This window comes from Thunnus maccoyii, chromosome 9 (genome assembly GCF_910596095.1).
Source record: "Thunnus maccoyii chromosome 9, fThuMac1.1, whole genome shotgun sequence".
In the NCBI taxonomy this organism is placed as follows: Eukaryota; Metazoa; Chordata; class Actinopteri; order Scombriformes; family Scombridae; genus Thunnus; species Thunnus maccoyii.
This window is the reverse complement of record NC_056541.1, coordinates 24,857,639-24,883,998: the sequence shown is the minus strand read 5'-3', so window position 1 is coordinate 24,883,998 and position 26,360 is coordinate 24,857,639. Positions and strand designations below refer to the sequence as shown.

Below are 26,360 nucleotides of genomic sequence, written 5' to 3'. Positions count from 1 at the left end.
AAGATGTTAAATCAACCCAATATTCCTTGAAATATACAGAAATACTATGAACGGGTACTGGCAATGTTGTGCAATGTTTCCTTGTCACACTTGCTGAGTCCTGTAGTAAGACAGCTACAGTATGTTGAAACACAGGAAGTGACTGAGGCTGAGAAGTGACACACTTTTTGTGTTGAGGACTTTTTAAAATAAAGATTTTGTGTTTTTAGAGTTTTGGAGAACGACAACTTAAGGATTGGCTGGGCAGTAAGGTCTTTTCTCTCTTTTAAGCCTATCTGTAAAAATGGCTAACACAAAATATGTGATTACTGAGACAGGAATTTACACCAAAATGGTTTCACTAGCAAAGACCACGCCACAACAGCATGGTACTAAAAGGGGGGGGGGGGGGTGGAAAAACAGGAGAGGAAGGGTTAAGCTGATATAAGTAAGCTTGACAGGTGATTAGTAGTTAACTGGTGAAGGAGCATCTGTCTTCATTGTCACATAATTTTCTTCATGACGCCAAAAATCAACACATTCTCTCGGTTTGTGCATTCAGAATAAAACAATTTATTCATTACAAACATATAAAAATGACAAAAACAACCAGGTGGCAAGATAAAAAAAAAATCAATTTGTACAAAACTTCCAAAACCATCATCAGAAATGCATACTCGCTCCATATGAAGATGTTCATCATCATCATCATCATCGTCGTTATTTAAGTAAATATAGTACAAATGTTGACTCTTCCCAAAGTATAGCTACAAAGATATTATTTAAATCTCTCAGTTTGTCAGGTGACGTACAAAAACAGCTTTTGTCATTTTCCAGTAAAAAAAACAAAAAAACGTAGGCTAATGGGCACACAATTTATAACAGACTCACAATTCAAATACAGAATTAGAAGTCGATGAAATATTCACAGTGCTGTCTTCACATCGGTGATGTGAATTGTAAACATTGTTGCATATCATAACTCGCCTCAATAAATATCCAGAAAGCTCATGTAAAAAAAGGTACATTTTTAATAACTGAATCCTCTGATGAGTTTGATTATAGCTTGTCAGCTCAACCCTTCTGTAGTCAGTCAACTAGAGTCCATATGAAATTAATGAAAATAAGGCAAAATTCGTTTCCCCTGTGTTTCTTATCAAGTTTTACTGTCTGTCATTCACAGAGGCAAAGTTTGACCGATTCAGGTGGAGTAAAGTAGCATTTTCTCGTGTGATGAAATGGTAAATGTGGAATATACAACAGCAAGGTTCATTCACATTAAGGTACATATAAACATTTGTACAGATATTTTAACAAATACTGGGAGGCTATTTTTAAGAGATTTGCTTTATAAAATCTCAACAGGGGAACACTGTGCTGACTGATGTGAATGATTTCAGGGAACCAGCAGGTAAGAGTGGCAAAGATGACACAAATTCATCTTTGAATACAATAAATTATTGTTCGGAGTGATAAAGTTTGATATCATGAACTGCTCAAAGATTTAGTTCTTAAGGATAAAAATCAGAGTTACTTAATCATGTATTCTTTAAGTACTATTATTTGAGTACTTAAGTCAAATTCAGAGGGAGAGGGTGGTGAAAATGCTTTGAGCACTGTTACACTGGGAATATTACAGATATAGACATTTCCACCAACAGATGTCATCTTGGACCTACATAATTGTCATAAGCATACCTTTGTGATAGACATAAACATGAAATAAACCTTCATCATGTTGCATGCTGCTGCTTTTATAAAGCAGGTCTTTCTCAAATCTTAACTGTAAACTTATATTTGTCGAGGGTGAGCGTGTCTTTCCTCAAAGGGGCCCTGTGTGTCTGATTGTCAAGGTTTAACAAAAAAAAAAATCCCAAAATACAGTTGCACAAGCTTGTTATAAAAATAAATAATCCCTTCTCAGCTTCATTATCCAAAGCACAGTGGAACAAGAACAAGAAAAAAAGAATATGTCATCTGATGACAACTGAGGAGATGCAGCCCGTTACATCTGTCACTGTCCCTTGAAACCAGATAATTTTAGTGTGCTGTAACAGAGGATCAAAACTTTAAACAATGAGCTCTTTCATGTGACAAAGCTCCAGTGAGGTGTGACACTGTCCAGGACCACAGTGCTGTCATCTGTTCATAAAACTGTTATTTGGTATCTGTTTTCCACAAACCTGTGAAAGAGAAGAGAGCAGTATTAGAGAAAAGCCTTTAGAAGATTAAAACATTTTAAGTATAAACTGAGCAGCACTGTTTTCATATGATTTAACATGCAAGCACAAATTCACTGCATGTGGATGATAAGAGTAGCAGGCAAGAAAAGGAGGCGGGCAGGCGAGCAGTGAGAGGCGGAAAAAAAGAAGGAAAGAGGTGAGAGGGGCAGGCGGGATAACGGACCGAGTTAAGCTGCTAGAGCAGTGCTGAGTTGCAGTCAGAGTCTGAATCGTAGCCAGGCGTGAGGCAGGGCTCACGGGAACAGGTGGATTCCTGAGCCCGCCTATACTCTTGGTACTCCAGGCGGAGAGCGTTGAAACGCGCCTCACTTAGGGAGCGACTGAACTGGCAGCGAGGTGGGTTGGAAACTGGTGGGCTGACTGAGGGAGACGGGCCTGGGGAAGGCATCAGGGAGAGGAGATGCATGGATGGGCATGTCATGGGACAAGCTCAAAATAATCACGGCACATGGGGCACAAGATGAGCACATGCAGCATCGTCAGGCATTACACTCATAATGACACATGCGACATCAAAACATCCACAAAAAAAAAAGCAATCATCACCTTTCTTTCGCTGGTCCTGGAGGCCACCAGCTTGATCATATCTGAGCTCCCCCCTGCCTTTCCGGAAACCCATTTGTGACTGATCAAACTTCATGGCCTCCAGGACCTCCGAGTCCACACAGGCATCAGCAGAGTCCCACTCATAACTCTCATCTACTGATGTGTTCCTTCTAATGAGATACATAAAACAAGCGGTCAGACAACAGTATCAGCACAGTATCACAAACAAGAAACAAGAACTACACAGTTAATGTTATTTTGGCAACATAAATAAATCCCACTGCAAAGAAAACACTCCGGTGTTCTTATTTTCCAGGTGTGGTGGTGTTTCACCTTTTCGCTCTCCTCTCAGGTAGCTCCATGTCAGCTCTGTGCCGCTCACTCTCCTCTGTGGTTTCTGGGGAGCTGAGCAGTGTGGGAGTGATGGACAGGGACTGTCGGAAGAGACCGGTGCTACCTCTACCACTGCTCTGACTGGCATAACTGGCCCTCCCTCCCTCTCTGACCTCCCGGATCTCGGTCTCACCTCCCCTCCCCATCACCCTGTCTGGCTGTCTGTAACCCTCTCCCTCCCTCGGTGGGAAGGGGGCGTAGTAGGGTGAGGGCCAGCTGATGCCTCTGGGCAGGTAGGACCTCGGAGGGCCCCTCCTGGGGTCCATGGGTCTTATGTTTTCCGCTCTGGATCCTGGCCAGTGCTGGTACTGGGAGACTGGAATGGAGGAGGGCATGGGGATATACTTATGCTGAGCAGACCTCAGGGTGTCCTGATAAGAGGGGGACCACCGGGAGGACTCGGGGAAAACGGTGGCTTGCCGTCGTGGATCAGAGGGTTCAAGCACTGGGGAGATTGAGGTTTGTCTGGGTGGGTACATTGAAGGAGTGAGGTAGGAAGGACTAGCTAAAGGTCTTTGTGTGTGGTGAGGCCTCTCCAGGCTCCCCATGCTGGGGCGTCTGAACGGGATATACTCCCTCCAGGAGGGGCCTGGCCTGGGAAGGGAAGACGGAGTGCGACCCAAACTGTAGGACTTGACCCTAACATCTGGGTTTGGGAACTCGTCCCAGTAACATCTCTCAGAAATGTATGTCCTCGGGCTTTCAAAGTGTTCCCACCTCTGTGAGCCTAGACTGATGGATTTCTTTAGGAAAGGACGAGGCTGTCCCATCCCTGAGAGCGTCCTACAAGGGCCTATGCTTAAGGATTTCTTCAAAAATGGCACAGGGGCTTGACATATTCGCGATGCAATATTATTAGTCCTGCTGCCCTGAGAAGCTTGTCTTTGGGATTGTTCTGATGGAGACTCACTGCGGTCTACAAAACTCTGTGAATGTTTTGACGCTATGTCTGCCATGCCTTTAGCTGCACTAAACAAGGTATGAGCTGATCTGGATCCAAGTCTGGACTCAGGTCTGTCTGCGCTTTTATTCCGAATTTGTGTTTTCTCATCATAAAGTTGCTTGCTAGTTTTTTCTGGACCAGGAGATGATGCTCTTATCTCATCAGGAAATCTAACTCTGTGTGAAGGATCTCTACCTTCCATATTGAGGGAGCGTCTATAGCCTTGTTTTTTACTAAAGTCAACGCTTGCCTCTGCAGCACCTACAGAACGTGTTTGCTCAAAGCAAACCTCCTTTTGGTTTGAGTCTGTTTCCCCCTGAACATGAACCTCCCAGTTTTTAGGGACTACATCAGGTTTAGCCACCAGAGACTTTACTGGTTTTAAGTGTGAGCTCTGTCCCACAGTGTCTGTGACTTCAGCTTCTTCTACAGGCTCATCCACACTCATTTCGATGAAACCTGGAAGGCTCAGGTATTCAAGAATTGCACTTGTTTGCAGTGGGGACATTTTGGGGGATGGGGCTGCAGGCTTGGCCTTGAAGGACCCTGACATTCTGGGGACAGAAAATTGGGACTGATCACTATCAACTTCTTCTACAAGAGTCAATGTTGAAACAGGGCTGGGACTATCAGAGAAAAGACATTTGTCACTCCTCCTGGAGCGCGCTCGGACTCCCTCTCTTTCTAATTCAGAGTAAAAGCCCGAAGATCGTCGGTCATCGAGGCCCTGAGCCTCCCTGTCTTTGGCCTTTGCTCCAACTTCATGATGTTCATAGGGTAAAGTAGAATAACTTGAGGGACTGGGATCTCTTGTGGCTGTGTATGGTGCAGAAGCAGTTAAAGGCTGAGTTGGACTTTGAGGCCTCATGCTGTCGACTAAAGGACTTCTGGAAGCTGTATCCCAAGGCTGAGTGCCATAAGCGTATGAATTTCTGGACCTTGAAGCAAAACCTCTGTCCTGGTTCTTTCCCCTTAAGCCTTCCTCAGTCATGGACTTCCTGCATATATCCGGCTCTCTCTGAGGACTCATTGACCTGGCTCTGTCAGGTGTCTCTAAGCACAGAATAGGGGAGCTTTCTGAAGTGATGTCAGGAGAGAGCATGGGAAGGGAGGTGTTCTGGGTGACCGGAGATCGTGATGAATCAACAGCGAGAGAGTCCTCTGTGGTTTCTCTACGTGTGTAAGGATGCTTTGACCTGGGCGATGTGGTCTCCCGGGGGCTCTGTGCTGGAATGAGGCTGGTGACTGATGTAACAGGGCTAATGTCCCACTGTATGCGAGAGGTAGGAAGCCGGTCCATTGGACTGCTGGTGTTCCCAAAGTAGCACGCCCTCCGATAGTCAGATACCCGATTTGTCTGACCTGGGGACCTGTGTTTTTGTCTGATGGTCACATCTTGTGGTTTCCATACAGGGTCCTCTTCTGATTTGGGCGAGCCCCTTTGAGGGCTTTGTGTCTTATTAGACGGATAATCATCTTTCCTACGACTTCTCTGATTAGCTGTATAGTTCTGTAGCTCCCTCTCCATTTCTTCCCTCTCCTTTGCCAGTTGGACACACTTGTTAATGCTGTCCCTCTCAAGCTCACTGTCAAGTTGTGAGACCAGGGTGCTGTTATTAGTCAGCTGACTCTCCATAGGCTGGTAGCCTGAATGGTGTGGCCTGTCTCTTTCTCTGTCCAGAAGCTTGGTTCTTCTGCCCAAAGTAGGGAAAAGGTCTTCAGTGTGGCCCGGCATGCGATACCTCCTCAGAGAATCACTGGGTTTTTTCTCACTGTTGTCTGAATAGAAGCTGGCTCTTTCCAGTAGGGCCTCTGAGCCCTGTTCGTCATCAGAGTAAAAGCAGCCGTGACGGGAGAAGTTTCTTGCCATGGCCCGTACTCTTCCAGGGGAGGAAGGAGGCCTGCTCAGCTCTGGGACGTCCACAGTGAGAGGAGAATCCTTCCTCTCGTCCTTCTCTGAGCTCATGCTTGACTTTGGAGAGTCTCTGAATGATGTCTGATTACTTCCTGAGCAACTCACCCCACCATTACTTTGCAGGACGTCGTTCTTCAAGATTTTCTTATTGGAGGGGCTGGAACCCTCTGGCAGTGCTTGGACAATAAAGCGTCCATCAGGGCCTCTGGAGATGGACTCCAAAGCAGTTGGTGAGGAGGCCTGGGACCCCAGGTGACTCTCAAAAAGTGTGTAATGAGGTGGTGGAGACGAGTTGGATAAGAGTTGTTTCCGCTGGTCGTGGTATTCCCCACGGCTGCCTTTATCAAAGGAGGACCGATCAGACTGTGAGGAGGGGTTGGGGAAGAAGGGAAGTGGTGGGCACAGCTTCAGCTTTAAGACACTGTCTGGGCTGCTAGGAGGCGAGCGAGCTCTGAGAAAAGGAAAAAAAACAGACAGAAAAGAATAATTTAAAACAACCTCACAGTATTACAGGTTCTAACAAAAATATTAAAATAATTAAAGGCAGTCTGTAACTTTCTGCACTCACAAACTATATAAAAGGTAGGAGAGAATTTAACATTGTCACAGCATGTAGTCAAATGTTATTGATAGATCAGGTAAGGCAAACAATTATTAAATTATGAACTACAGTCACGAGTGCGTGCTGACAGCAGAGTATAAAAGTCTAAATAACCCTTAAGGCTTAAAGTTGTTTCATCACAGTCTGCAATACAGATGGTTATAATAACAATATACTAACTAAAAAACATTCAAGCTTTACAAAAATAGAACCACAAATAAGTAATAGATGCACTACATTGACTTAAAATCAAAATACAACTCACTCTGTAGATGGGCTCTTCTGGAAGGCAGATGGGAGATCTAAGAAAAAATAAAAAATGAATTAAAAAGATCAACACACACAGAGGAATTTGTCTTATCATGACAAAGTGTATTTAACATTAAGTGAGGAATCAACAATGGTACTTTCCGTACACCAGAGTTTAAACATCAATTCAATTTTCTGGATTTAAAAAAATTGTATTTAAATCAGATGTTTTACCTTGTCTTCTCTTTCTGCGTCGACGTTGTCTCCTGTTACTCATATAGCAAGCTGTCACCAAGGAGAGGATGATGGCCATGAACAGGAAGCACACTCCTCCCAACACACCAGCCAACAGAGGCTCAGGGATGACCTCCAAGAAACTTGGGCGCAAAGGGTAAATCTCCATCCCTGTAATCAGATCACAGAGCTTAACTTTTGAAATATGTTGTAATATAAATATACTGAGACCTTGACTCGATAAGCATGTAATGTTCATGGGGTCACACTTTATTTTACAGTACACTAATAAAATGTAATAAGCCGTATTTTGTATCAAATTAGACAAAAACTAGAAATAATATGTTCTTTATTAGACAGTGAACAAACACAGTTATACCCTGATTAGACACCATACACCTAAATTATGCTGTAATTCGAAACCGCATATAATACCATATTAGAGAAAAAAAATACATACTAATACACTTATTCTATCATCATCTATCATCTTATTACATCTTATTAGTGTACTGTAAAATAAAGTGCGACCGTTCAGGGTAATTGATACGAAGCCACTTACCTGTGGTGGATACATTAACAGAGTCACTCGGTTCACTGAGTATTTTATTGCTGCGGGACATCAGCCTCAGATCATAACTGGAGTCCTGAGAGTAAACATAAACTAGTTTGCTTGTGGTGCATGTTCAAACATTTTCATCATTAATCATAACATCAGTTTGATATAACACAATTTTTGGCATAATAGTTGTTTAATCTACATCAACTGATCTCAAGAAAGCGCAGACGCCAAGTAAGAAATAAACTTTACCCGCAGCAGTCCTTGTACTAGTAGTTCACTCTGATTGGCACTGATGTTACTGCTGAGGATGACCCACTGGCCCTGATCCCGGCGAGCCTGCAGCACATAACCTGTCAGTGGAGAGGATGGAGCCTCAGGAGGTAACCACTGCAGGAAAACACCTCGTCCAGTCCGATTGGCTGACAGGAATACGGGAGGTTCCAGAGTTGGGAGACTGGTGACGACCATAGGTGCTTCTGTTGGGACAGCTGATAAGAAAACACAATATAAACTCAGACTGATACAGCACTTAGAGCAAACAATACAAATACTACTGGAGAAAGTGAGATAAGAAAATCAAATAGGTAAAACATGTGCACAGACCTTGAGTTCGCACAGAAACAATTTCACTGAAAGGTCCAGAGCCGAGTTTATTCTGAGGTAAGACACTGAACTGATAGCCAGTGCCAGCAAGTAGCCCGGTTACCAGCAGATAGTTTTTGGATGTGGGCACAGGCAAGGAAGCCCATTCATGTTTCCCTCTGGATGCCTGCTTGACCCTAGAGAAAAACAAAGACAGCCAAAATAAAGACAACACATAAAACAGTCAACGGGTCTGCTTGTTGAGAGCTAAGAACCGCGTCGTAAGTATTATATGTTACTGACCATACAGTGAACTTCTGGGTGTATCCACCATCAAAGCCAGGCACCCAAGATACATTGGCCTGGTTCATCTCTGTGGTGACAGACACTGAGGACACAGCATGAGGACTGGTGCCTGAGAAACACAGTTGCACATCTGTAAGTCTGGCATGTTGATAATACATATAAATACAGGTTAAGTGTCTATCGGGTCTGCTACCATATATGTGAGGTAGGCCACTCACCCAGCACCATGACCACAGTGCCTGCACTGACAGTAGCTACTCGATTAGTGGCCAGGCACTCCCAGCCCCCATGGTGGTCTTTACTGAGTGGCTGCAGCAGAAGGGAGCCATTAGCCAACACAGTGTGCAGGGAGCGAGGAGTAGGGCCGATCTGTGAGAGGAAACAGACAGACACATCTAGTTTAGATAAGGGATGAATTAAGCATGTTTATGCTGCTCCTCTTTGTTTTGGAAAATCTGTACCTTGCTCCACGTTATGTTTGGAGCGGGGTCTCCAATGGCTTCACAGGGGATGATCAACTCTCTGCCCACCTCCTGAAAGTACTCAGGCCGAGGAGTCACTCGGAAAGATGGGGGGTCCTGAGGGAGGGAGACAGTCTTTTTTACATCTACCAATGTGTAACTGTGCGCATTCATAGAAAAATGTTTTCTGTCACTAAAGGTGGAGTCAAGAGGCGCAGCCTTACCTGCAGAATGACCTGGGTGGGTTCAGACTGGCCCATAGTGCCGTAACTGTTATATGCAGTGCAGGTGTACATGCCAACAGCATTGTCATTGGCTGTTGCTATAAAAACTGAGCCTTCAGAGTTCACCATCCAACCTGGGAACTAGACAGGTCAAGAAAGAAAAATTATATACAGTGATTCTTGAGGTACCTGTGCTTCCATTGCATGAGACATGATGTTTCTACGTCACATAACTTACATTGTCAAGATTTAAATTGTTCCCATCTTTGGTCCAGTTGACATATAGCACAGGAGGATCAGCCTGTACAGGGCAGACAATGACGCCCTCCATTCCGGCTGGCAAGTATGTTTCCCTAGGCATTCGGCCAACACGAGCAGGGTCTAAATGAAAGAATGATAATTATTTAAGACTTATCTATAAAATGGACAGATACATGGATCTAAACAAGTGCTGCCTCTCATAGGAGATTAAACCCTTACGTTTCACTTTCAGATGTGCAGAGGCTGAGGGCGGTGTCAGTATCCCATTAGTTGGGATACAAGTGTAATTGCCAGCATCTTCTGGGATTAGATTAGGGATAAGAAGTGTTCCATCCACTAAAACCTTTACACGCGACTGTAGGGACCTAAAACCAAAAGATACAAAACATGATGCATTTTAAGAGGTAATTAAAGGGAAACTTATAACGGTATTTTTCAACCTGGACCCTATTTTCCCATCTTTTGTGTGTAAGTGAATAATGGGGACAACAGTTTTTGTTTTTGAAACTGGTCAGGTACTGAGCGAGAGCACTCCAGCCAGCTGCCACAAAACGGGCTCAATTAAAATTCTTTTTCTAAGGTTTATAGTGTGCTCATGACTACATTACATAATAGTCACCTGTAAAACACCTGTATGTCTATGCATGTCTGTGAATCAGTGAGACATACTAGCTGTGTTTTACATTTGACAGAAAATATATATCATATATCTTGGTTTCATGGGTACTTTGAGGACTTGGACTCACTCAATATGGTAAACATTCTGTCCCTGTTTCAGCCATTCATAGGTGAGGTTGGAAGGGTAAGCGTCAGCCTGGCACTGCAGAACTGCATCCTGGGTCATGTTGAGAGTGGTGTCCTCTGGTGAGATGATGATGATTGGGGGACCTTTTTGGCAAAGAAGAAGAAAACATAAGACACACTGATGTAAATACTATGCCTCTGTGTAGTGATGCAGGGATCAGGATAAACAAAGAAATCAGTGTTGTTGGTTTTAAATCATTGCTATAGCAGCAGATGGACTGTAGGTGGCAGTATAGACTATGTAACCATGGTTGTCAAGCTGTTAAATGGGTTTGCATTAGCACAGCAAAATCATAAAGCCTTTGAGCCGTCTAATCTATCTGTATTTACTTTTTGTCCCAGGAAAACCAAATACACTATTACTCTGTTACCTGCACATCTCAGCACATGCTTAACATGAGACAAGCAGAGGTTCTGTCTCTCCCCAATGACTGACAGCTCAATACTGACCTTTGACCTGCAGCTGTGTATAATGGGTCAGGTTCCCCTCTGTGTTGGACACGTGACATTTGTACACTCCTGAAATATTTCTTGTGATGGAGGCCAAAGACAAGGTACCATTGAGCACCTAAAATTGACCAAAGGTAAAGATAAAGAGGATCAAAGGGAGAGAGAAAAGGTGGAAGGAGATCATGAGACTGTCACGGAAAGGACAACAAAAGCAATCTGCTACAAAGAAATATCAAAGCTACAACTCCTACATGAAATGCTAATTTTAAAAATATTTAATTAAAATTCTGAAAATGCCATCTGTTTCTCCTCCTCACTTTTATTTTTTCATGTTTCTCAATCGGGTTCTCATCTTTATGCCAGACAACAGTTGGCCGAGGGTTGCCATGGGCTCCACAGCTGAGAGTCAGCGAGTCTCCGAGCAGAACCTCCACAAAAGTTGGTGGAGTCTTGATAAACACAGGTGGAGCTAGAACAAAGACAGTACAGATGACATAGTTACTTCTATGTGTATATTCAAATGGGACATACAGAATAATCAGAGCACTAACTTTACTATGAACCCTTGTTGCAGAAGTCAAAGTGGAACTAACAAACCTAGGTAGTTTTAGTGTGCTTGAGGCTTGGAAGTACGATCTGTAGTTCACCCCTATACAATGGAGATATAGGAGTTGTTTGATGCCATTAAAATATAAAATAAATTACGTGTAAACCTCAGAAAACTCTACATTATCATAGCCATGTCAGTATGTTTGGAAAGAGACAAAATGTGGCGTTTTGATGGCACCACAAATGGAGCATAACCAATTATCCAATAACTGGGATAAGCAACAACTGGAAATTTGCAAATTTCTCTGAAACTATCTGAACTGACAGACTGTATTTTATCTTTAGTAGCATATTTTTTGCCTGCCTCAGAGAGAGCAGAATATGGGCAAACACTGCCATGGTTTGTGTTTTGTTTCCACTGAGACCACCCATGCTAAAAATATATGCACTCATTGAATTGGAAAGAGCTTTGGATAAAATGTCATCATTTTCTGTGTACAAGGCTCTGTGTGAAGTCTATTTTTGAGACAACCTGACATTTTCTTAGGTAAAATGTATTCAAATGAAATTCAATATGATGTAATGCTATTATGTACAAGAAAGGTGTCCAGTGTTCATCTGCATCCTGATGCAGCACATGTAGTCCTTTCATTCACTGTAGTACATTCATTTCAAATCCCTACCTCACACTCTTAGTAACTTCTAACTCCACTGTGGCATTACTGATGTGTGGGGTTAAAAATATTCAGATTTAAGCATTTAAATGTAATCTTTAGCCCACACAAGCAGCACATACACTGTCCTGTTCCTGTTATTCTTTGAACAAACTCCTACGTTGACATCATCTCACAGCAGGCAAGGCACAGACAAAGACAAGATGTGATCACCGTGTGCACAGAATGTCACACAGAAGCTCCTCATACACGGCAATAACGCTCAGGAAATTCAACGTGCCAGGGCCTTTCTAGCCCCATGCTGTGGCTGTTCTAAACAAGGAAAGTGCCAATGATGAGCAACGAAAGGAGCAGCTCCTCAGTCTCCCAAAACCCTGCAGTGCTGCACCTGTGATAGAGAGGAAGGTCCATGTGCCGTTTTGAAAGTTGTCGGTTTTGCTATTCAGGAGCAGAATGCGGCATTCAAACCAGCCCTCGTCCTCCAGGGTCAGCCGTTCCACCAGCAGAGAGGCACCCTGGGTCAGAGATACGCGGCCTGTAGGAGGAGGGGTGAGGGTGGGAGGGCAAAGAGGAAGGGGTGAGAGACAGAGAGAGGGGGTCAGCACACGCGCAACCAGACAGGCAGAGTCAGCACATGCAGGAAGAGGGCTTACCATGCAGAGGACACAGGCATCCAGTGTCACAAAGGCCACAGTCAAAGTCATACACTTCATACTAGCAGACAAAACCATCAACAGAGTGAACAACAACTGTAGCTCTAATGTTTGTTAAAGTATCCAACCACATAATTAAGATTTGTGCAAATCAGGGAGGTGGCAGACAAAATATGCAGCTTAGAAGATGAGAAGTCAGTGGCCCAAGAGTATGAGTGCAAACACATGAATCACTCATGTGATGATTGTAATGATGTGCAAAATTACAGATGAAGATATTGTCCTGTCATTAAGGGTTTGGGTGGTGGAGGGGAGAGCTAGGACGAGCATGCAAGGAATATTTGAAGGCAGCTTCATTAAATTGCCGAAAGTAAAAAAAGTGAATCTGTTTTCTTCCTTTCATATTTGTAGTTTTCAGCTTAAAAGGGATTTCTAAAACAGATGCATGATGAAATGAGTCACCTGTTTTTGTTTATCAATGAAAGACATCAGGCAGAGATAAACACTGTGGAGTGTGGCAGATGCACGCTAAGAACTTGTGAATGTGCACCCTCAAACACACAGAGGATCTGTGCATGTCTGTGCATGCATGCACACACACACACACACACACACACAGACACACACACACCCCTATCACACACACCCATATCCCTCTCCCTCTGCTCTTCTCTGTACTTCTTACAACTCCTTGTCAGGCTTTGAAACTTGATCTGTTGGTTGCCTGGTGACTGCAGCCTGGTTTTCAGGGTACTGAAGTTACCCTTCCCCACCACCCCACCTCCCCTTCCTTTTATTCTGTCTCTCAATGAACTCTTTTTTTCCCCCCTTCAATCTCAGGGCTTTAAACGACAGGACGATGCGTGCGGGGGGAAACACACACGTTGCTCATACCAGGCCCTGGCCAAAGCAGTTTGAAAGTAAACAGGGAGAATGTGGGGAAGTTTGCAGCATCTTGTCATTCCTGTTTGCTGCTAACAAGTTGCTTGAATTACACAGACATACGGTAATATCTGTCACATATTCATCCCTCTGTCTAAAGTATTGAAAAAATAAAGCTTTACAAACAGAAAAAACATGCTTTCTCTTCATTTAATCTTTAGGTTGAGCACCAAACATCATCTCCCCCAGTAGAGACACTGTATATAAGAGGAAAGAAACTACTGAATGTCCTGCTACCTTGAAGCAACAATATCACAAGAAACACAATATCGTTGCTATTCACACAGCTTTCCCTCCAGACGGCGCAGTCTGGAGCAGAGTCTGAAAGGTATGAAATTCGTTTAACTCAATACGTGGCCTTAAGACAGGGTGAAACACACACTGAGAGTAAAGACAGGCAACAATGGCTAACAATTAACCCTGCATTCCTGACTGGGGCTGTTGCTGTGCTTAATGATTGACTGACCTCCTAAAGACAGACCATCGTTTGATGGGCGGTGCTCACTTAGAGGCTCCATAAAATGAATGCCTCTGATTTCAGGTCAGCATCTTTCAAACAACCGGGCAGGGCTCGGAGAGAGAGGAAATGTGTGCGCAGATGATAACAGGTGTGGGGATAACTTAAAGCATTTTCCCTCTCATCTCTCCATGAGGGACCCTCCCTGAGCTGCTCATTTCCCATGCGACCTTCTCCAATCGGACATGGAATTAACTGCACACTGCGGACTAAGAGGAAAAACACTTCCACGTGCAAAGTCACACAAACCCTCTTTAAGATACAGCTAATCCTCATGTGGCTAAATATTATGGGATACTTAAAGATCACTGTGCCAAGTAGCACCATAAAACTCAGCCTATGGAAGTCCCACTGACTGACCATGCGTGCTGGTCTTGTGGGTTCAGAAGCACGTGGGTGTGTATATATGTTGATTTTCAAAATTTGGTGTGCGCCCTGCCTCCTGGGTCTCCACAAGGGAATTCTGGTTTTCCTGTCGAACACTTAACCCTTTCCCGTAGCCTCCCTCTTGTCCATCACTACAAAGAGAGCCCCCCCACTCCTCATTCTCTCAGGTTACCATAGTGATGAGACCAAGGATAGCCCGGGCTGTAGGTTTAGATTTGAATTCAGTTGCTGTAGAAACACGGCAGGACCAAACAGGGGTAGGGGAGGGTCGATCGTGCAGGGGGGTGGGTTTCTACTGTCAGAGATTTGAAAAATTACAAGTGGGGGAAAAACATTTAGTTTAGATTTAAAAAACAGTCTTGTGTCACATCCAGCAGCACATGAGACATAAGGAAGAAAGGGGGGAAATGAATGAGAGGCAGAAAAAGACGGGACTTTGTTTTCCTTTCAGCCTGTGAACAGACAAAAGGCTGACGCTGAGTGACAAATGTTGCTCTATTTAAATTTGAATGTTACATCCCTGGACTTGAACTAAAACCTCAAAACGCACACGGCAGGTGCTCTATGCTAAGGACGTTGACAAAAAGGTTGTTGTCTCTCTGATGGCCCGATGCACAGATATAATGCAAATAATTGAACACAAGAATTGAAAAATGATCAACCATATCAGTAAAAAAACCTCCCCCTATTTAAATCACAGCGGAATTGACCGAGAGGTTACGGAGAGGTTACTCAAATGTATACATCGATAATCCATGACAACCAATGAGAGGTTGACCTTTCTGACCGGAGTGCTCCGTAACTCTCCAGTAGACACATTCATCACTCCCCCTGGTTCTACATTTTCCCAATGTCCACGAGTCCTCCTCCAGAGACAAACATCATTAGACTCTATAGTGGAGAACAGAGAGAATGGCTGAAACAATAGCTGCTGCTCGTCTCCCATGCCCACCCTCCTCCTACTCCTCCTTGCTGTTTTACCTCCAGCAGCTATCACATGACAGCTCCAGTCTACCTTAAAATGAGACCTTGTTCCAACAGGTCAAGCTGCAGTGCAGCCAAGGGTAGAAAATGGCAACGCTAATCCACTGCTGCTGTGTGAACCTCTACAACGCACCCTCTTCATATTAGTGAGAGTCAGGTTCTCTCCCAGTGGGTGGCAGGTTAGGAATAACTCAGCATTCAGAGCGATGCTTGCCGAGAGCTGGCCTTGTCTCATGGTTTCTGATCTCCTTTTTTTTTTTCTCTACACAAGATTGATGATTGATTTCTGCAAGTGAAACCACTGCAATGTAATTGAACTGAGGACAATGTACACCACATACGTTACCCACATAATTCACACTTCAATATGGGGTTCATTTCTTTGCATGTAGTACTGCAACATTGTATTTTCTTTAATTTTGTGGCATAAAAATCTCCGGTACAAGGCTTTTATTGTCCCACAGGAATGGATTCAGCATGTGATTTCTGTAGTGATGATTCCCACTGATACATACTGACATAGTAATACATGGGTCATTGTGAATTACATGTAATACAATAGCAGCGGTAACTATGGAGGAAGAAAGATTATTCTGTTTGGAGAAGCATCACCGCTGCTTTTCTTTGTCCATCCGTATGTGCATAAGAGAGCCAGGCAGAGGTGCATTATGGGATGTGTTTTGATTTGAATACAATCATAAGTCTGGGACCGGCCCCCTGCCTCTGACAGCTCACCCCTCCCACTCCCCCAAATTTCTCTCTTCAATCCTCCTGTCTCCCTAATCAGTTTAACCCTCTTATGAATAGCTCTTTGTCGTGAGATAGATTACAGTTAACTCTGTCCCTCTCGCTCTGTCCAGCTCTGTTAACCCCTGCACCAGCAAGCATACACAGCTCACGTGCCAAATTTTGGCGACTCAACTTACCACGGGCATTAGCCCTCTTACATGATCAAAGAGCAAAGTATTAATTTTAATATTCTTAAAGTATAAGGTTGAGTCCCGTTTGTGGGGTTTGAACTGTTTTCCAGCACAGAACTTGAGCTTTGTTTCCTGGTCAGGGAGAGATATCGTTGGTGTTAATTATTGCTTCAGTTACTCAGTCGGGATGATCTTCAGAAAAATACTTCCACAGTAGGATTTAATATGAATTCTTACACAAAGCACAGCACACAATCTGATCTCATGCTCTTCATATGAATCTGGCCAGTGACACACCTAAGGCATGAGGTAACAGGGTTTTTGTGATGGCCTGCTGCTCTAAGCCTGTGAATTCCCAAGAAGCTGCCATCTATTCTTTTTTCATTGTGTCATTGTTTACGGCCCATCATCCTAGTCAAGTTATAGCAGAAAAACAGGTTGCTGATGGATGAAGGTGATCGGTTTCACATTTCTACTGGGCTATTTTCTGCTTTAGGAGTTCTCAAATAGAGTCATGTTTACAAAAGCTTAGTTGCTCAATATTAAATTCCGCTCAAGTTTACAATGGGCGAGGTTACAGAGTTCAAGGATTGTGTGTGTGCATCGGCATATTCAAGTGTGTATGTGTGTGTGTGTGTGTGTATGTGATTTGTACATGTGTGTTGCAAATGCAGACCACAACTTCTCCAGTGTTCAGAGGTCACACTGAGAGCGTGATGGAGGCCCGCTGAGATCTGGGGGTTTGCCCATTGTCGTCCTGGCCTCAGGTCGGACTCCCTTGCTCACAGTCTCTACTGATTTTCTTCAGCACACAGGAGTCATTTGATCTAGCCCTGCAACAGTAAACCGCCCTGACACTACAGGACTTGAACATATTTTCTCAACAAATACAACTCAAACAGACTATAATAGTGTGTCAGTCAGAGTTTATCCTGTTTCCTCTTTGTTGTGAGTGTTGGGTGTCAAACAGAGAGGAAGAGAGATGAGGGGCACTAATATGGTTCTTGATTCACATGAGAAACCTAGACAGGATTGTGTCTAATGGGGTCAACAGAAGGACACACTGTACTGTAGTCAAGACACTCCTCAAATACAGAGTGCAATCTCAAATACACCTGATATCATATCAAAAAATACTGTTTAATGGGCGACTGAAATAGTCGTCTTAGATATCACTCGCTCTGATTCTTTCATGTCAGTTTCTAAAAATGGCTAATAGCATCAGTGAGCTTGAGACAAAGCAGCAGACTGAGGACAGATAGCATTTGTGAATGCTTTTATGTTTTATTTTAGGGCCCTTTCACACCTACATCATGTACTTTTGGACTTTTCAGTTTTATCTGAACCAAAATTACAGGTGTGAAACCTCCCCAGGACCATGGTCCGGACCAAACAACCAAACCTTGGTACGGATCAAACTGAACCATGGTTCAGTTAGTTTCTAGTGTGAAAACATTTTTTGGATGGATGGTTCAGTCCTTCCGACCAATTACAGGAAGATCATCAGAACCAGAAAAAGGAAAAATGAGCCGCAGTAACACATGGGGAGAGGAGGAGACCAAATTTTTAATTGAAATATGGTCTAACAAGGTTATAAAAAGTACACTGGAAAAAACTCACAAAAATGCCGACACTTTCCAGTTATTTTTGCAGAAGATGAGAGAGCGAGGATAAGAGAGGACAGGAGAGCAATGCCACCACAAGATAAAGAAACTGCAACAGCAGTATACAAAGGTACACGATGCCTTTAGAAAAAGCGGTGCGTCGACCAATGATGAGAAGGAAAATTTCCTTTTATGACGACCTGGAGAGCATTCTGGGCACTCGCCCAACAAGCTCACCCATTAAGCTGGTGGAGTCTTCCCCAGCTTCAACTTCAAGTGTGTCTACCAATGCCCAGTGCCAGCATTATTACTGGCACTGGTCACACTAAACTGGTAGTAATGCCATAATATTATTATTATAGTGGCAACAAGATTAATCTGTTCATTCATTTTTCTCCATTAATTCAAACGACAATAGAGGGCTACCTGCTGAATTGACATCACGTTGAAACTAACTGGATCAAATGTAATGTAACAAAAACATGAACCTTGATTCAGACTTTTCTTTCAGGTGGCATTTGCAATGCAATGAGGCCATCAAAGGTAGGACATGAGAACACTTAGATTTAGTATTATATTCAAGTCTAATACCTTACTTAGCACTATTGGAAGCAGTCATTATGCTGTAAATCCAACCAGCCCTGAGCGGCAGTACAGGTCTCTGCAATGCCCATAATTCATTTTCTTGAAACTGTTTCTTGATCTCTCTTCTTCCTGATCTCAGACAAGCCAAGACAAAGAGCAGGAAATTGTCGCCTACTTGTGTCTTGTGGTTAAATCTGAAATCCCCCAACATTTTAATTTGAGGGTAGAATACATTAGACCTACAGCACTGACACGCTTCACAAGCTACCATCTGCCTCCAGTGGGAGGGGAGATATGAGGATCTGAGGCAGACAGGCTTTACACCAGACAAGTACACACAAGGGCTGGATAAGGCAAAATATCGGGACATCCCAAACAGGGCTCCAGTACTCAGAGCTACAACTCTGCAGTGTTGTTTACTTCATTATAGCTGCTTGTGCATCAGATGAGTGCCCCTAAACAATGACATGGTTAACGGCATACAGCAGGGTTAACATGCCAGACACATGTAGCCCAATTGCCTGGCGGAGGGAGCCTGTTTATGGCTCTGCCACTGTCGACATTCAGTGTGGCTCCTCAGTGATTTATCTATTCCATAGAGGCGTTTGCAACGGTACTGGAGAGGCTTTCATTTTTAGTTGGGGCCCATTTCATTTTTAGTTCTAATAGGACAAATTCAGAGGTCTTTTAAGTGAGGGTCCCTGTACATTTCAGTGACCTAGTTGGGACAGTATGGGATTTTGGGTGTCCTAGTAGTCCTGTTGGTGTTTGCAAAGCAAGGGGAGCTTGTGATACCCCTCTTTGTCTTTTGTGCTCTGGTAGACAATGACAGGATTATAGGGCTCCAGCAAGAAAACTCCCATTATTCCCTATGCTTCATCCTTCCTCCTTCTAGCACAACAATCTCCCCTTACTGGGTCACCCCTCAGCATACTAATAAAACACTGTCATCAGACCACCAAGCCCCCACCTACACTCTTAATCCCCCCATGCACCGCGTTACTGGTACCCCCCTATTCTTGCTCAGCTACCCCACCCCCCCTTTAACTGCCTCCATTAAAACACATCCATTCTCGCCCTTCCCCTTTTCCCTGCACTACTGCAGCAGACTGAAAACCCACAGACTGAACATCCACAGTAATTACAGGAATTGTGTTTTGGTTGGATTACCTATTTGGGGTATTGTTTCATTCAAACTTCCCCTACCCAAGTCTTTATAAATACTGTTGTTACCCCTGTATGCTTGCCTCTGCCCACACAGGGCACATGAACGTAACGTAAAAGAGAAAAGTTGCCACCTCCTCTCCCCTCACTAAAATCCGGTAGACTGTTATTAAAGATGTCTGTCAAATTGGTAGTCAGTCTTTTTACTCCTTTCAGAAACAAAATGTTAGGACAGCAGCTTTTCTTTGCCCAATTGAGAAAAGTTTTTGATGCTGACGTTAGGGTTTGTGTGTAGTCAAATCACTAAAACGATGGTCAAAAGATTCAAACAAAGCTTATGGAGTCTTACACGTCTGTTTCAAGCGACTGAAGCTCCAGTCAAGTAACATATGTTATTACAGGTACAAGTCTTTCTTCTTTTTTGAATGGAGTGTGTGATTGAACACATCTGAGTAACTCTTACCCTTGTAGTTTGGATGAACACGAGGAGCATACACTCCAAATTTGATGAGGATGGGAACGTTGTAACCGAGGCGCACCCACTCCACCACATGTAGAGGAAAGAGGTTTGGGGTGGTGGCTTCTTTAGATGTAGGAGTGAGATCACAGCCCAGCTCTGCAGAGCTCCCCTCTCGGGCACGAACCAGTGAAGTCACACCTTGAGACACACCTGTAAAGACATTAGCATATCACCAAGATAAAGCACATGTTATTCTGGACGTTTACTGATAGCACAGGAGGCAATAAACAGTAAAAATGTGAATTAACACATATATCATAGGAGCTATAAGGGCCTGAGAAATATGAGCCTTTTAAAGAGAGTTATGGCTGCCAGAGAGGCTGGATTATCCTCTGTGGAATTTTTTTTGGTGATTCATTCCAGTGAAAATTGTTTGCCATGCTGAGAACAGCTCATAATATGTAGGAGGAGGGAGACTGACCACACAGGCAACAAGAAGTCAAGACAGAAAGGTTGAAAGGTTGAGAGAGAAGAAACAACTGATGCATAAATACTTATGTTGAACTGGAGCTTGGATCGGCCAGTGACTATGACTTCCCCAGAGTGTTCCATGTTAAAAGCTGGGCTATTAAAGGGCATGTAAAACAACGATACGCCATTTGGTGACAAGATCGTATCGCTGCAAAGCCTGCAAACAAACTGCAATCCCATTAGTGACACCTGGAGCAATCTCTCCTCTCTATCTCCTCTCCCTTGCTGCCATGTGTTCACGTGGGTGTGTGTGCAACTGGGTGCCAGTGTTTGTTCTGCTACTCATCTGGCCTGGTGATTACTTTAATCTCAGAAGGGGGGGTGCTGGTGATACTCTGATACAGGGCAGCAGGCCTCTCTGTGCTCTCTCCAGCCGACCTCCCACCACCCCCTGGGGTCCACACATGGTCTGCGGACCAGCACAATCAATCCTACCACCCCCCCCTCACAAACACATGCACACACACACAGAAGCATGCCTAGGGTTGGGGGTAGTATAAATCCCAGATTGATCTAAATCTACTCCCAGAGATATTATTTAAGTTGGATTTTGGCCCCATTCTCTGTCGTCCACTCATGTCAGTGCTGTAACCCCTCCTCTTTACTTTCTCCAATACAAGGCAATGGGAGCTGTGCCAGATTCCTCATGGTGTCGCTCAAACTGTACGTAGGCAGCTAAACGGCAACATATGCCAACTGCTTTGCTATGTTTTACAATTGCAAGGGACGTAGGTCTTGCTGATGTTGGTAAACACTGGACTTTTGGTGACGCAATGCAAACAAATGGCAGACAAATGGAGGGAAAACAACTGATCATTTTACCAACTGCAAAAAGCAAATTAAATATACAGTATATGAAATGAAACAAGTAAAGTAAATATACATATGCATGATTTCCCTTTTCTATATAATTTTCCCTTCTTTGTTGGCCAAAAGTGCTAATGGTTTTCCATTGCTTTGCACAATTTCCAGCAATTATTTGCCTGAATTCAGTCTAAATCCATTTTCACTCATGACCAGCGACCATTAAAACAGTGCATAACTAACTAACAGCACACTGTTGAACTCCGAATACACTTTGTAAAACCTTCTTAAAAGTAGCAAAAGTTTGCTAAAAACTGTAATAATGTTATGCAAAAAGGTGAAAGTGATTTAAAATAAGTCTTCAATGACAAACAGTGACATACTATATTGCAATATTAGTGGCATGATAACGTAACTGTGATCCAACATACTGTAACTGATTTTCATCACAGTTAATCTGTACTGTACATGTCAAGGTCTTCTTTACATATGTCGAGCACATAACCTGCACTGCTGTTACAGTAATGTACTACAATAAAATGTTTGTTTCTTTAATGATGATCATGGTGTGTTTGTAGAATAGGATTTAGTATATAAGTGTTTCTTCACATTTTTAAACAATTTCTTAATAATTCTTTATAATCTTCTAGTTCTTTGTTTAACTGCGTGCAACAGCATGTAGATGACAGTTCCACCGACTTTGGATGACTAGTCTTGAAATGTCTTAGGATAGAGAAAAGTATGTAACAACTTGCAAAACACTAAAAGTTCAACAAGGACATTCATGAATTATGGAAATGTATGCAATGTATCCATATTTGCATTAGCATACTTACTTAGCAGACAGATGGCTACAGCAATGGTGACAGCCTGAAGCCACCGTCTCTCCAGTCCCATGGCCGTCCGTCACACTCCTTTACACATCTCCCAACCTGAAGGAAAAGACCACACATCCCATTTACTGTTCAACAGAACGCTACTGTACCATTTACGTAGTCATCGCTGCATAAGGACATCCCTCACATCCCCACTCAGACAAATATAATCCCTCTAGTTAACATCAACTCATAATCCAAGAACTACACCACATTCCAGATGCTTCTTGGTTAATAAATGACTGTATTCTTTGAAAACATTTAATCCTTGGGAAAATTGCATGTCTGGGCTGTGGTTGGATTAAGTCAAATAAGCTATTCCAACACATGCTACAAATAGACAGTAGGGCATGAGAGTGCTTAGAGTTTGCATCGTGTTTGCTTGAATACACCAGTGTGTAAGTGTTTGTCCACAGAGAAGACCTGTACAAGGCTTTAAGTGTATGTACAGATTAACCTGATGCTTGTGATTGGTCCAGCTCATCCAGAAGGTCTCGTCTCACTCTAAATAGGCCAACAACAATTGACAGGTAGCACAAACAGTATTGGAAAGGTGTGTCTTCTTGACTCCAGATGTTATCTTATTACAAACACTTAAAAAAAGAACTTAACTGCCAAAAAATAGACTTAGACAAGGCACTTCAAATACAATGAAAACAAGACTGCTTCAAGTACAGTATATGTCAACCAGCTGACGGCAGCAGGTGCTGCTCACCTGACTATTAAATGCACAAACAACACATGCGAGCATACCAGTACGATCCACTGATTTTCATCTTCTAATGAGCCCCACAAACAAGACTTGCACAAACTGTGGGCCTACTTCACAGTCTGAACGATGCAAACAGCTGCAGCAACTCATGAGGCCCTCCACCTCAAATTGGATTGGAGGCACAAGTTTAAGTTGTTGCCCTTCAAACATAATGGAGGACCTCCCACCCTGTCCTTAAGTCACTCCATTCAGTACCCCTAATACCAGCTTATTACTTTAAGTTCATTTAAGTAATATAAGAAGGAGGCTATTCTTAGACAGCAGGTAGGTGTTGGATATTAAGTACTGATATAACCACAGGAGAACAGCAGAAGCGAAGGATAACTGAGTCATGCACCGGACACATTTAGACTCTTAGCAGCAAAGTTTGCTCTTGAGTAAACAAATAGCCCAAAATAAAACAGCACAAAGATGCATTTATCGCCTTGCACTTAACCCACACAGGGATAGGACTGTTGCTGTTTGGGCTGGCCATGAAGCATTGTAATAACTTTCCTGCTGCACCTTTGTCAAGTAAGTAGAAAGACATAAAACCAAGGTTACAAAAGCACTACGGAGGAAACAAACAAAATTAAAAAGGAAGGGTTGTAAAGCCATATGCAATATTCCAGGTTGGTAGTTTTTACATGACAGAATCAATCATTTCACTGCTATGTCTGTAAACAGGAAAGGATTACTCCCCCCTGAGCAAACACTATTCGCCCAGTAGGGGTTTCAAAATAAAAAGGTCTCTTATAATGGATTCAAAAAATAAAGAAATAAATCTTTTCAGCTGAATAATTTGTGTCACCTCCAGCAGTTAAATAAGGATGGGAGTGAATGTAAACCACTGCATCATCTTAGGTGCAGTCTTTACAATCATCCAATGACATGACAGTGAAAGTAATGAGCAAATCCTATTATGTATTTAAAGTTCTAGACCTCAAGTAACTTTTGACAACCTCAGGACATAACAAATCTTGTCTGCCTGCTTTGCTTCAACACCAGAATATATGACTGGCCTGTGGGAACAGACAGACAGGGCTGCACCCATAAACAGCCGACATATTACAGAGGAAGCCTGGAGGGGGCTTTGTCTGCAGGTGCAGGTGTAGGCGGAAAACAACCAGGTTATTTCCTCAGGCAGCAGAGCAGAGCAAAGCAAAGCAAGAGGCCATTAAATTGACATGTACACAGAGAAGACATCGAAAAGAGCCCAAATGTTTAAGATATAAGAAGCTGAAAGTCTCTTTTGCCATTTACCTCACTGAAATGTGGCCATAGCACTTGCAGACCTGTAAGCAATTATGATTTTGATCTCTTAATTAACTTACAAAGAAAAACTAACTGTGGACTACAGCTCCTGTTTAACAGTGAGGAATGCACCGAGCATACTTGTGTATGTGAAAGAGGGTTAACTCCTTCAGACTAATCTCCTCACAAGGGTATCTAAGAGAAAGTGGACTTAATTCACAACTGTTTGCAAGTCGCACACAACTATATTGAAAGACAGTGATACTACTGAATACATCATAATATTCTCTCAACAAAACTGGCATTGTGCAAATAGGCCGGTCATTCCCTATGAGATAAAGATTGAGTTTTAGTGTTTCTTGACACTGTGTGATTACTTGGACAACAAAAAAATAGTGACAACACAAAAAAGCCAGTCTGGCAAAAACAGAGTTAATACATCTGCTGAACACCTGCCTCACAGCAAGACACTTAGCTCAGTGACACGCGTGCAGACAGTGTTAACTGTTCCAATGTTTCACTGGATTTCATTGACACAAATTGCTTTGGATCTAGTCATGTCTTAGCCTTCTGGACGGTACATTTGTAACACCCAGACTAATCCTGACCTGCTGCTCCGAGTGTTAATAGTGTAATTGAATTAGAAATCAAATTGGTGAGACAAATCAAGGACACGCTGTCATCTGGCTGTGCAGTGATCAATCACTGGTAAATCAAGTCACAAAACACTCCAGATTATTGTGCTTTCTGGGATTCCACCAATGCGGAAGGAGATAACATGGCTGGTTTATTTGCTTTAAAACTGGTAGGTTGTGTTGTCCACATTTTTTGGAGGACACGAGCCACAGCCAGCAAAGAGCAACGTGGATCCTGACTCAGTAAAACAAATGTGGCATAAAATTCACTGGGTCCTCTACAACAGTGGTATGATATAGGCTTGTTATCTCATCCCCAATGCTCAGCAGTAACTTCACATATGCAGACAACTTTGGTACCAGTCTCATCAAAAATAAAAAAACCTGACACAAACAACTTTCACTCCTCAGCCTAAATCTAAAACACCCTCCAGAGAATTCAAATTTCATTAAATATGGATGGATGAATTTTTCTTGCATTGAAATCAAGTAAGAAGCTGATTCCAAGCTGTCAGTTGCAACAGCTGTTGAGCCTGACTTCTCCATATGCATCTCCTCTGTATCACACCAGAATAAATCAATCAGCAGGCATAAACTGAATAATGCAAAGGTTTAAGGTGGACTTGGTGATGAGTTACTCTGTGGAGGAGTTAACAGAAGTGAGGTAGTCTTTTCAATCTATCTTGTACACCTGATAAGTGATAATATCTTCTTTGACACTCACACAGCGAAAGTGAGCTTTTGACCTAATGTGTGAGCGTGCATGTGTGTGTGTGTTATCCTTCAGTACCTCAGCAGAGCCATCAGTGATGTTAGTGACAGATACAGGCCTGATAAGCAGTAGCATTACTCTCTTAGTAATCCTCGTTAATCCTGACAGACTGTAGCTTCAGTGCAAACCAGCTTGTAGCAAGAACTACAAGTGTCGTTGGAGCAGAAACTTTCACAGGTGCACAGAACAATGTCATACAGAGGCAGAAATATCTTGCAACCAACCATAACAACGACAACGCGGCAGCCCGTACAGTACATATGAACCACAGTTATTAACACAGGAATGGGTTGTAAACCATCAATCTAACCTTGACTGGTTGGACCAGCCTACACAACACAGGAATCAATTCATGGATTTTTCTCCCTGGCACTGCAACCCAATTTAGTAAATGTATTGACATTTACTTTAACAAAAGGAAATGAGCTTGGCACACAGTTGGCACGGGAGTAGAGCCCTAGTCTCGTGAGGGGGAAAGCCTACTGTATACAGTATGGATTAACATAGCGATCGCTGGTAACCTAATGCATGACGCCACAGGGTATA

The 26,360-nt window shown here is 43.1% G+C and overlaps 1 protein-coding gene across 2 annotated transcripts in view; it reads right to left on the bottom strand.

The window, feature by feature from the left end:
* Positions 1-556: 556 nt before the first annotated feature.
* The window catches only part of igsf9b (immunoglobulin superfamily, member 9b), a 30,320-nt gene continuing 4,516 nt past the window's right edge, over positions 557-26,360 (bottom strand). For both annotated transcript variants that reach the window (XM_042421381.1, XM_042421382.1), the window contains 21 exons: positions 22,364-22,459; positions 20,196-20,402; positions 12,365-12,511; positions 11,071-11,222; positions 10,754-10,871; positions 10,246-10,387; positions 9,719-9,864; positions 9,477-9,619; positions 9,239-9,379; positions 9,015-9,131; positions 8,772-8,922; positions 8,551-8,662; positions 8,269-8,444; positions 7,915-8,153; positions 7,666-7,750; positions 7,104-7,274; positions 6,886-6,922; positions 3,102-6,470; positions 2,769-2,938; positions 2,386-2,597; positions 557-2,162 (listed from right to left, as the gene is read on the bottom strand). In XM_042421381.1, coding sequence (XP_042277315.1) covers positions 2,398-2,597; positions 2,769-2,938; positions 3,102-6,470; positions 6,886-6,922; positions 7,104-7,274; positions 7,666-7,750; positions 7,915-8,153; positions 8,269-8,444; positions 8,551-8,662; positions 8,772-8,922; positions 9,015-9,131; positions 9,239-9,379; positions 9,477-9,619; positions 9,719-9,864; positions 10,246-10,387; positions 10,754-10,871; positions 11,071-11,222; positions 12,365-12,511; positions 20,196-20,402; positions 22,364-22,424 — 6,084 coding nt within the window. In that variant the 5' untranslated portion in view covers positions 22,425-22,459 and the 3' untranslated portion in view covers positions 557-2,162; positions 2,386-2,397. The remainder of the gene's footprint in view (positions 2,163-2,385; positions 2,598-2,768; positions 2,939-3,101; positions 6,471-6,885; positions 6,923-7,103; positions 7,275-7,665; positions 7,751-7,914; positions 8,154-8,268; positions 8,445-8,550; positions 8,663-8,771; positions 8,923-9,014; positions 9,132-9,238; positions 9,380-9,476; positions 9,620-9,718; positions 9,865-10,245; positions 10,388-10,753; positions 10,872-11,070; positions 11,223-12,364; positions 12,512-20,195; positions 20,403-22,363; positions 22,460-26,360) is intronic.